General features: G+C 40.4%; 1 protein-coding gene across 5 annotated transcripts in view; it reads left to right on the forward strand.

The window, feature by feature from the left end:
• mctp1b (multiple C2 domains, transmembrane 1b) overlaps nucleotides 1-12,543 on the forward strand; it is a 37,972-nt gene that overhangs the window by 4,109 nt on the left and 21,320 nt on the right. The window contains exons 1-4 of one of the 5 annotated variants that reach the window (XM_039614871.1): nucleotides 1,960-2,391; nucleotides 11,265-11,379; nucleotides 11,473-11,615; nucleotides 11,825-11,904. In XM_039614871.1, coding sequence (XP_039470805.1) covers nucleotides 1,996-2,391; nucleotides 11,265-11,379; nucleotides 11,473-11,615; nucleotides 11,825-11,904 — 734 coding nt within the window. In that variant the 5' untranslated portion in view covers nucleotides 1,960-1,995. Of the gene's footprint in view, nucleotides 1-1,959; nucleotides 2,392-4,415; nucleotides 4,464-10,852; nucleotides 11,177-11,264; nucleotides 11,380-11,472; nucleotides 11,616-11,824; nucleotides 11,905-12,543 lie in introns of those variants that run through there. The other 4 variants (XM_039614870.1, XM_039614873.1, XM_031751320.2 and 1 more) reach the window with 4 other exon arrangements.

A 12,543-nucleotide genomic window follows, 5' to 3' on the forward strand; every position in this document is an offset into this window, starting at 1 on the left:
AAGGGGCCTTGGTTAGATTTTGTGGAGCTGTGTGGGTGTATGTGTGTGTGGTGCTGCTCTCTCGAGGACCCTGCTGCCACTCATTTTCTCCACCTGGGGTCACTCAACAAACAGCCCTCAGACATTATAAAGGCGAGATGAGGTCCATGTGTGAGGGTTGTTGCTGGGTGTCTGTCCTGCTCTGTTCACACAGCCCAACGGTGCGTTCTGGAGTTTTGTTTTTGGGAGCATTGTGGATTCCTTTTGTGGATACAAGTAAATAGTGTTATCCTGTGGGCAACAGAAGTGCCACTTACTGAGTTTGAGCTGTTTGAGCAACAACACTTGCATTAAGGTGCTTTATATTGTAAGGTACAAAGAGCAGCCGACTAAGGGAAACCAATCCCCTCAGTAAATGTACCAGCTTTTCTGAACAAGACTAGCTTATGTTGACTCTCCTGTGTGTGCAAGTCCACTGAAGCATGAGAGTGCAAGAGTCAAACCGGACTGGCTCTCTATCAGCTAAATCTTGTCACACTGTTAGGAGAGGGACTTCAGGGTATTTGTTCAGTTGCTACTGTGCTACGATATATGTATCATTTATATCTGTCCTGGCTCAAGTTAAAAAAAGATCATAATGTCACTTTAGATTAAGGTTGGTCGATTTGATTAAAGGGTGAATACTGCTATATCTCTCTCACTGAGGAATTGTTTCTAGTTGAAAACTTTTGATTAATAACAAGTATGATTAGCATTGAGGCCAGACCCAGGCCACGCTGGAGAGATTATATCTCTCGGCTGGCCTGGGAACGCCTTGGTATTCCCCCGGATAAGCTGGAGGAGGTGGCTGGGGAGAGGGAGGTCTGGGCTTCTCTGCTTAGGCTGCTGCCCCCGCGACCCGGCCTCGGATAAAGTGGATGAAGATGGATGGATGGATGGATGGATTAGCATTGAATCATACTTGTTATTAATCTCTGGCTCTCTTCCACAGCATGTTTTTTTTCCTGTCTTCTATCTCTCACCCCAGCTGGTTATGGCAGATGGTCACCCCTCCCTGAGCCTGGTTCTGTCGGAGGTTGCTTCCTGTTAAAAGGGAGTTTTTCCTTCCGACTGTCGCCAAAGTGCTTGCTCATAGGGGGTCATATGATTGTTAGGTTTCTCTCTGTATGTTTTATTGTAAGGTCTACCTTACAATATAAAGTGTCTTAAGGTGACTGTTATTGTGATTTCATGCTGTATAAATAAAATTGAATTGAATTAAGTAAGACATAACAGCATCTGTTAGCAGAGTTCATAAATGTAGGCTATATTTAACCTATTGCGGCTGTGTGTTTGCAGGCTATAGACTGGTATTTTGTCAGTATTCAGTTCAAAGTATTCAACATGCATGAAATCATGTCTCCACCATGATTTCAGGGTAAATGCTGGTGCTTCCACTAAAGTTCTAAGGCTTAATTTTTGGCCTTGTTTTTCCAAATCCAGCACGATTGAAATTGAATATTATTACCAGCCTATTTGTGTAGTTTTATTTATGGTAAATGGACTGATTCTTATATAGCGCTTTTCTACTCTCCCGGAGTACTCAAAGTGCTCTATACAACATGCCTCATTCACTAAATCACACAAGCACTTCTAAACTCAAGTGCAACTAATAAGCATTCACACACATTCACACTCCGACAAGCGCATTGGAAGGCAATTTGGGGTTAGTATCTTGCCCAAGGATATTTGGCATGCAGACTGGAGAAGCCAGGAATCGAACCACCAACCTTCCAATCAGTAGCTGATCTGCTCTACCACCTGAGCCACAGCCACATTTATCTCTGAATAATGTTTGAGTGCTTGACTGTGAGACTTCTTAGTCTTATGTATATTAGTTTAGAGCTGTGCTTTGCGGCCTTAATTTGGTCTGTGACCTTAAGACACCTCTTGTGTTGTTTTCCCTTAGTGTACCCCTTAGTACAGCCATCAGTCAGGCTTATCCACCAGGGAAGGATTACAGGCAAGCCAACCAGGATGATTCTTCACCTTGCTCCCTCCCACTCATGCACTGCTGCTTCTTTCATTCAGCCTCCTCACCTCCTCTACTGCACCTGCTCCTTTTCAGCTGCCACACTTCTCATGGGAGAAACATTTTTGGTTTTTGAAGTTTGTGCATCTGCCAGGGTAGAATTGCTTTGGAAGTATCCTCAGAGTCCCTGCCTTTGGAGTTTCTCTGTCAGAGTTGCCCTCCCCTCACTCCACCTTTTACCTCCTTGCCTGTATAATCTTCCCGTGCCCTGCTCGACCCTGGATCGCTTTCTTTGCGAGGCCTCAGTGGCAGAATCCCGTCTAGCGATCCTGGGGTTACTCCGCTGTGCCTCTAGGGATGACTCTTTTCCCCTTGTCTCCTCATGTGGAAGGCTGCTGTCGGTGAGCTGTTTGAATGTGTGCTTCAGTATGTGCGCCATTGTGGATTCCAGCATTAATACTATCACTTGTTTTTATCCACCTTTCTTTCAGCTCTGTGATTGTGTTTTTTTTCTGTGTTTTTGTGGGAATATTAATAATAGTAATAATTCTGACTAGCATTCTTATGTCAATTATTGACTATGTGGGGCAATTGACTTTGAAAAATGAAACAAATAAGGAGAAAGAAACTGGTTCTGAATAATATGATGAGATGAGCAGTGACTCAGACAGGGACCCAGGCAGTTAGTATCAAGTAATTGTTTGAAAAGCTCAATATGATGGATACCAGCCACCTAACCAGTGTTACAGACCACAAGTCATACCTGCACCTAAAGAGAGCTCCCTGACAACTGCAGTCTCTTCAAGCAGACATGAAGGGACTAGAAATACAGCCAAACATTTGTCCTGGTCTCATACTCCCCAGTTCCAAGTCAGGGCCAATGATACACAGTGAGCCAACACAGGACAATCCCAGAAGTCCTGCGTCTATGCCCTGGTGTGAGAGATGCTGATGGAGAAGATGGTTTTAATCTTGTGGGTAACTGGTTTACGCTCCACTAGATATGTAATTTCTCAAAAACAGGAGATAGTAATAGTAGTAACAATTCTGGCTAGCATTCTTAAGCTTGAGATTAGCTGCACATGACAACAACAAGAAAAAAACCCAATTTTTTTGTGTTTAGATTTGCTTGACTGTGTGCCTGGGCATTCAGGTTATTGCAGCATTTATACTGCTGCAAATAGCACAACATTTGGTGGTTCTGCTACCCAGAAAGCAGCCTCAGAATTCACAAATCTGCTGTGTGTGTTAGGGGTTACTGAGCGTACGTGAGGAACTGCGTTTGAGAAGCGTGCATTTCTGTGCACACACTCACAGGTGCAGCCATTTACTTGGTCACTTTAACCACACAGCGTTGACAACCACGTGATGATGTTAGAGCTCACATATTGAACGCGGCTATAACTGAACTGAATATGAAAGAGTACAACTCACACATTTTCACACATTTCCTCAGTCCAGCTACTTTGTAGGCGCTGTGAAAAAACGTGTAAAGTGAACTCCTTTAGCTCATCTATGTTCTCTTTGTTGAATCGGGTTTGTTCTCAGCCTTTTAGTTACTGTATTGATCACACAGTCTGTATAAGCAGGGATATTTATGTTATTGGGGACATTGGGTTAAGCCAAGATGTTAAGGAGGGGTCTGCTGTGGACATGAAGGAGATATAGTGCTGAAGACATTTCCGACCTTCAGCTCTCTTTTGTTTTATTGGAGTCATTTTCAGCTTCATGAGACGGTACCTGTAAGTGCCACTTAAAAGGTGTACTATATACTTACAGTACACACAAAGATTAGATTATTAGCAGTGCCGGGGTATTACAAAGAACTGTTTTACTGTAATTCCATTATATTTTTCTGTAACTCTATGATGTGACATGTTATTATTAGTAAAAAATTTCATTAATCACATTACAGTTATTAAACAGTTAAACAGTAATAAGTTGTTCAATTATCTATATAATCCACAGAGAGAGAAAAAAAAATTAAATTAGCCTTTTGACAAACAAAACTGCGCAACAATGAAACTGTTGAGGGGAAACAAAATTAGGAGGGCACCCTAGGGTAGACCCAGAACTTATTGGCTTTAACCAATAAGTTCTGGGACTTTCAGGGACAAATTGGAAAATGTTGCTGTATTTTCCCATTTTCTTCACATAAGTGCAAGACGGTGAATGGATGCATTGATGACACACATAGTTTAGCCTCACCAGTTTATTAGTAGGACGAGATTGCCGATCATAGCTGTTTGCCCGACTACCTGTATCAGCATTTATAACAGTTGATAAATAAAAATGAAAAATTGAAGAAACAATGTTAAAGAGTGTTTCTTTGATGTTCCATAGTTTGTCCACCAAAGGGCACTCTGCACTTTTCCTGTTGCTAATGTGTTTGTAATGCTACAAACAAAACAACCAGCTGAGCACAGTTGGGTAAACAGAGCGTAAACAAGGACATAACTGCACGCATCAAATGGTAGGGAACTTTGTTTATGTTTTTTGTGTCTGAAAGGAAAAAAATTGGATTTTTAAATGATCAGATATTTGTATTAGTGTCAAAATATTGCCTATAGTGGTTGGGTTCTATATGGCAGTTGTTACCATATAACTTTACTGATAACAATCCAGAGATTTGTCGAACAAACTTTCTTTTTTACACATTACAGATCAAACTCTTGTCTGCTTGACAATCAGTAACTAAAAGACTTTCAGATTCATTCAGAGTGAAAATGATGACGGATTGTCTCATTGTAACAGTATGTGATCAGAACCAAAGTGTTATTAAGAACAAAGACAAACAGTGCTGTTATTGTTATCTATGTGATGTTAATTCATTCTAATAGAAGTATTACATGAGGTTCCTCCTAAGGTAGTTAGTTTAAATTTGGGGTGAAATCTCCTAAAACCAAGAAGTAACCATTCTACTACTTTCAGTTAAAGGGAGTATACTCATGTCATCAGAGATGTATTACTACAGACCTTCATACTTGATTATAAAATTAAAATTAATTAGTGAGCTTAGAAGTGTATAACAGTACTGATATAGTAATATAATAGCAATTGTCTTGATATGCTTACTTTACACCAACACATAGTATCAGTAGTATCAGTGACACCAACTACATCTGCATTACTTTAGATAAAATACTGTATTACTAAAATATGATACCTGTCTGTAGATGTGATGTAGAGGTGAGTGCTTAAACATGGACGCCGAGTCCTAAAATAGGCATGTATCGGTGTAGCTGGTGGGTGTTCCCAGCTTGGCGCTTTGCTTCCTGATTTAGTACCACAGGACATTTAATCCTTTCCTAAGCTGCTTGTTAATTCTGGCAGAACGTGTTACTCCTGTAATGTAAACATCCTGATTCAGCTTCGGACTGGGTTTGTGCACTTTCTTGCCTCCATACTCATCTGTTTCGTCTTTCATACCAGCCAAAGTTATAGGATGCAGGGTGCGCAAAGACGTCTTAGTGCTGGGTCACAATGAAGCAGTAAAACCTGAGAGCTGTTGCAATGAAAGGCAAAGTAACACCGCAACAGATGGTTGCTGTTGACTACAAAAGAAAAAGGAAACTATTAAAACTGCCTGGTCACAAGATGAGAGATAACAAACAGAAGCACACAGGAGATGTGACTGGTACATTTTCCAAGAGTCTTCATACCACAGATTTTCTCCAGTCACGCTTTAAAAACAAAAGTACAATCACCAATACCACCAAGTGTAAAACTGGCATGAATTCTCACAACTCAAAGGAACAGACTTTGGGAATACACTTAATTATGGTTTGTTTGTCTGGGTGTTTAGTAAGTAGCTGAGGCTAGAATCCACTTAGCTTAGCATAATAGTTGAAACAGGGGAAACTGTTATGGCTTGCAAAAAGATTTACATATCATTGCATATTCAGTACTGGTGTGGGCTTTGAGCCATGAGTGTGCTTGTTGCCAAATGCAGTGGTATGATTGGTCAGATCTGTTTATTCTCATCTGAAAAATCAAGCTTGACTCCAGAAAAATAAATGCTGCAAATTAATTCTACAAGAGTTCATGGCTGGTGTAAATGGCTACATTTAGAATAACTGAGAAATATTTTTAATACACAAAATATTTGTATGAGTTTCAAGTGTTTGGTGTGTAAAGGTCATTAGCTCTTCTGATGCCCAAAGTTTTAAAAGATGATAATAACATGCAAAAGGCTACATTACCAGTGATCCAGTACTTTGATCTGGATCACAGAAAGAATAAAAATGGACAATTCAGTTTCTGGGTCTGAACCCAAAGCCAACGTGGAAGTGCATTAAAGCTGCATTCTGGAAGACAGTATGTCTTTATGAGTATGTCATTATGAGTCTACACAAATAGTAGACTCATAATGACTTAAAAAAGAGGCACTCATGCCTAATGTAATCAGGACATGACACATGGAGCCAAATCCAGACAAGAAAGGCTTAGTATGCAATGTAACCTTATCATGAACGTAACCACTGACAAATGAGCAAAAGGAGAGCTGCATTTCATTCGCTATTCAAAATATATACTTAGAAAAACACATACAGTTTATAAGGTAACATAGACTTTGTTTTCTTCTTTGGATGTTAGCTGCCTTTTGGTCCATTCTCTGACAAAATGAACCCACACTGATCTGGGAATAGTTAGAAGGTCAGAGTTAAGTGGTTTGACAAACAACAAGAAAAAACGATGTCCTGCGAAACTGGACTGAAAGCGAGTGAAAGAGCAGCCAGTGTCTAAAGAAAGACTTTGAAAGACGTTCAGAAAGCTCATATAAAGATATGAGGAGTGGCTCAAGACTCATGCACAGTAATTTTACAGTATGTAAAATTGACACAGGAAACTTTATACTCTCCTCTCAGACAAGTTGCCTGCTGGTTGGATTTTATCTCTTCATTTACCATCATGAGCTCTGAACTGGTCTTACCCTACTTGTTACATGCAGCTATGGGTGGAGACTAGGCTACATAAGACATGAACAGCCCTCCTCCTACAATCCAGCCTCCACACAGACAGCTTGACACACTCAGCCTCCTCATGTTACACAGGATAGTCTCACTCACTTTATTATCATGTTTTCTGTTTCCGCCAGTGGAATTTCCACAGCTTGCCAGAGCAGAACTTGGCACACTTCAGAAGTTTCACCCTCAGAAAGCAAGCCTGTGTTTCATAATGTGTCTAACGGATTTATAGTTGAGCAGGAAAGCTGTAGGAGTTGCTGCTATGAAGCTTTAGAAGTGCTTTATAATTTATGTTGTTACATCACTGCATTAATATAAAATCACACTTTTACCACAGTTTTACCACAGTTTTAAGATAAGATAAGATAAGATGACCTTTATTAGTCCCACAGGTGGGAAATTTGTTTTGTTGCAGCAAAAGTGCAAAGTTATGTAGCAGAAATTAGAAAACACTGGAATGCAATAAAATACATCCATCCATCCATCCATTCGCTTCCGCTTCTCCTTTTCAGGGTCGCGGGGGGCGCTGGAGCCTATCCCAGCTGTCATGGGGCGAGAGGCGGGGTACACCCTGGACAGGTCGCCAGTCTGTCGCAGGGCCAACACACAAGGACAGACAACCATTCACACTCACATTCGCTCGCACTTTCACACCTAGTGGCAATTTGGTTTATCCAATTAACCTATCCCCACAAGTTGCATGTCTTTGGACGGTGGGAGGAAGCCGGAGTACCGGAGAGAACCCACGCAAACACGGGAGAACATGCAAACTCCACACAGAAAGACCCCGGCCTGATGTTGGAATTGAACTCAGGACCTTCTTGCTGTGCGGCAACAGTGCTAACCACCGTGCCACCGTGCTGCCTGCAATTTTATTTATTTTATTTTATTGTATTTTATTGCAATAAAATACAATAAAATAAAATACTATATACAATAGAATAAAATAGAATAGAATAATATATACAATATAACAAAATAGAAATACAAATACTATATACAACTGAGTAGGAAAATACAAAAATACAACTTTGTCAGAAGAAGAATTGCACAAGAATTGCACATATAGCAGTCTTATTGCACATGTGTGGGTTTGTGTGTTTGATCAGCTGCAAAAGTCTTTATTGTGGAGTCTGACAGCAGTGGGGAGGAAAGACCTGCGAAATCTCTCCGTCCCACACCGTGGGTGCCGCAGTCTCCCACTGAAGGAGCTGCTCAGTGCTGTCAGAGTCTCCTGCATGGGGTGGGAGATGTTGTCCAACAGGGATGACAGCTTAGCCACCATTCTCCTGTCACTCACCACCTCCACTGGGTCCAGAGGGCATCCCAGAACAGAGCTGGCCCTTCGGATCAGCCTGTTCAGTCTCTTCCTGTCCCCAGCAGAGATGCTGCCTCCCCAGCAGACCACACCATAGAAGATGGCTGAGGCCACCACAGAGTCATAGAAGGTCTTCAGGAGTGGGCCCTCCACTCCAAACGACCTGAGTCTCCGCAGCAGGTACAGCCTGCTCTGCCCTTTCCTGTAGAGGGCGTCTGAGTTTACCACAGTTTTACCACAGTTTTAAAGTACTGTAAATGTATACTTACATAGTCTTGACTTAAGGTCTTGATTTAAACATGCGGGGTTGCATCTGGAGAGTTCTGGAGAGGTAACTCAGTCACCTTATTTCACCCTCGCTAAAACACGTTATGTGAAACCTTCCACCATTAAACAAAAACAAACTCTAACCACAAAATCCTAATTTCAAACTATAGTCACAAAATCTCTGACTTATTTGACAAAATTCTTTCAATTCACAGTTTGCTGTAAAATTCAAAGCTATATCTGAAGCTGTGTGCAACTTCATAATTATGTTTGACAAGACTTCGACTAGCCAAACTAATAAAAAAAAAATATGATGGTTTGATTTTATCGTACTTTTATTGAATTTATTTTATCCCTTTGCTCTGTGTTAGAGATTTATCTTTAAAGAACAGAAACTCACTCAATCAAATTAAGTGGTCTAATGAGCTGATTGGTGAACCACAGCTCAACCTAGCATCCCTGTACAGCGCTGAGTTGGAGCGGTCTGCTGGTTCAATTTTTTTTGATGACTCACTCTCTTTGCATAGTGAGTTTCAGTTTCTTCCTCTTCTTTATTTCTGGTCCCAAAGTGTAGAACAATAAGGTGCTGGCTTGATGTTCTCGTGTGGCCGCTGGGCCGCTCCCATGGTTGCCCTGGGTGGCCTGGACCTCCCCCTTATTGGGGGTGAGGGCTCTGCCGGGTGGTCTGGGGCCCTGGGACCCTGTTTTCGACTCGTATTAGAGGGGTGTTTTTGTCTCCAACAGGTACTGGAGTTGGCGATACATTGTGCATTTCTATTTGTTTCTATCTCACCCTATTTCTCTTCTCCACCGCATCACCACCTCCTCTTTTTGCTCTCTTGCCTATAAATGTGATAACTGAAGTAACACAAATAGAAATTAATAAATAAACAGATAAAAGATTCACATAAGAAAGAGGAGGCTATAGAGTTTTTATATAGCTGTTCTTGCAAAAGCAAAATTTGCTTGGTACCACAATACATTCAGATCACAATTCTGATTGCAAAAGCTGCCAGACAGGACAACTGAATTAAATCAAATAGATAAATGAAAAACTTAGATCATGAATTTGTCTGTAGCCAAACAATCCCTGGATTTTCTTTCTGCAGTGTGTTGTTTTTTTCTGTTTTATATCATAAATGTGGATATTTTGGTATTTAACAGTGTTTTTCACAGTGTTGTCAAACTGCACCATTAATCAAGACAAATATCAAGAAGTTACTCAAAAATCAAAATTACTTTCAGCTGTCACTACATTATTCAATACACACCAATACAAAAAAATATTGTAAGTAGTCTGTGAATATGTGTGCAGTAGAGTCCACACGCTCAGTTTGTTTTCCAGTGAGTCCACTGTAAAGCGCTCATATATTATCATATTATAGAAATATTGATCAGAGCATCTCTCTGAGTGGAAGTGCTTATGTTGACAGGATGCTGCTCTCCCAGCAGAGTAGTTGTGTTACATTCGAAATGATGGATGCAGATTGATGTTTCATTGTCAGTGTTGCTTACATACATGTTTTCAATGAAGTGTCTTAGCTTTAATATTGCATGGAAATAATTCCAGCAGTTAAAAATAAGATGAGTTATACCATCTTTATGGTGTTTTAAGGAAATTAAATGACTAACTGCACTGCGTATTACATTACATTATCTAATGCGTAAAGTTTTACTGACAGTGATGAACCCATGGTTGTATTGTGTGTCTCTGTAGTTATTTTGTGCCTTTCAGTTGTGGATTAGTGACTGAACTCAATAAACGACTCTTTGCAGGCAGATGAAGACACAAACATGAGACTGGGTCAGTCTTTAGCATCATTTTAATCATTTATCAGTGCAGGAGCTTCTACCGGCTGGAAAGATGAGACTTTCTGACATTGAGAAACTCTTTAATTTTTTACTTCCTGTTTTGATCTTTTCAACGGCTTTACCAGCATTAATGAAGGGTTTCGTTTTAGTGATGCATAGTGATATCATAACAAAACTGCAGCATGTCATGACACACAGCCAATGTAGGGACCACAAACCAGGTTTATATATCTGTCATTTAGTGTCTCTTTGTATGGACGTTTTTGTAGTCATTTGTTGTCTCTAGTTGTGTCGTTCTTATTTTAATCTCCCTGATCATAGGCTCTGGAACACGTCCCACTTACCCATGGACTGAGCTCCATCTGTGGCCTTTGTAAATCATCCATGTATAGTTGATTTTGGCGTGGCAGAGTGCAGATGTCTGTGACACTTCCACTTTCAATATGTGTAGAAATGTTCAATGAAGTTAAACGGTCCTGTCTTGCAGAAACTGTATATCAGGTATTAAAGCAGCGTTAGGCCACTCATGTCCATGCTGTTACCTATATTTTGTTTCTGCATTGCCACAGAAGTGATCATACTGCAACAGCAATGAAAGTTTTAGGGAATGGAAAACAATTTGCACCTCAGCACTGTAACAGATAGGAGGAAGCTTCTTTCATGTAATTTCCTGTTAGTAATCACCCCTGGGACAAGATACCGAGCTGAATTAGACACTTTAGTCAGAGGAAGTGTGCAAGCTTGGATGTAGATAGATACCACGACGTAGTGAAAACTACACTTCAGTGACAGGCTGGAAGAGACTTCTCATAAAAAATGTTGGTGAGTTTAAAGTCAGAATGTGGCTGAGAGGGCTTTTGTAGAGAAGCAGTTTATTGCATGTATTTAATGCATTCATTTGTGCTAACAGGGGATGGGAACTTCATGTCCTTCTGGGTTTTCTCCTGACCAAGCTCGGTCGGGGATGTACAAGCTGGAGATTGAGCTGAAAAGAGGACACAACCTGGCTGTCCGAGACAGAGGAGGTGCAGTGATATCTGTAGTTAATTTCATTTTTCAGCTCTCGCTTTTATGGATGTGTGATAGCTTTATTTGTCTATTTTTATTTGTCAATGTAGGAACAAGTGATCCATATGTCAAGTTCAAGCTTGCTGGCAAAGAGGTTTTTAGGAGCAAAATCATCCATAAAAACCTCAACCCAGTGTGGGATGAGAAGACGACCTTAATCATTGACAGTCTGAATGAACCTCTGTATGTGAAGGTAAAGACTTAGAACTAACACACACACACACACACGCACACACACGCACACACACACACACACACACACACACACACACACACACACACACACACACACACACACACACACACACACACACACACACACACACACACACACACACAGCTTTTCCATATAAATTCTTAATGAACATTGGTCAGTGGAGATTGTTTGTTGCTCTTCTGCAGGTGTTTGACTATGACTTCGGCCTTCAGGATGACTTCATGGGTTCTGCTTTTCTTTACCTGGAGTCTCTAGAGCAGCAGAGGTATGTCAGATATTAGTGGCAACATTGAGTTTTGAAAAACAAGAACAAAATAATAAAGAAATATTTTAATATAGAGATTCTTTGCATGTTTCATGACATGAAAAAAGACAGAATAAACACAGATAAAATGTTTGTCACACTTAAATGTTTCAGATCATTAAAGAAATATTAGACAAACATAACAGAAGTAAACAAAAAATGCAGTTTCTAAATGAAGGTGTTTAATATTAAGAGGTAAAAAAAATACAAACGTGCACGGCCCCGAGTGAAAAAGTGATTGACCCCTAAACCTAATAACTGGTTGTGCAGAATTGTTGTGATTCAGCCACTGGGTTTTCAAGCATGAACCGCCTTTTAAAGGTCATGCCACAGCATATCAATCGGATTCAGGTCAGTACTTTGATTAGGCTACTCCAAAGTCTCTTAAAAGCGATTCAGACGTGGGCTTGCTGGTGTGTTTTAGATCATTGTCCTTCTGCAGAACCCAAGTGTGCTTCAGCTTGAGGTCACAAACAGATGGCCGGATATATGGGCTCAAACTGTGGTCATAAATATTTTGTACTTGTAAATCAAACTGAATAGTTGTGAACTGAGTTTTGTAACCTTGTAAACCAAATTATCTGAAAATTTTATGTTTGT

This window comes from Oreochromis aureus, linkage group 7, assembly GCF_013358895.1.
Source record: "Oreochromis aureus strain Israel breed Guangdong linkage group 7, ZZ_aureus, whole genome shotgun sequence".
NCBI lineage: Eukaryota > Metazoa > Chordata > Actinopteri > Cichliformes > Cichlidae > Oreochromis > Oreochromis aureus.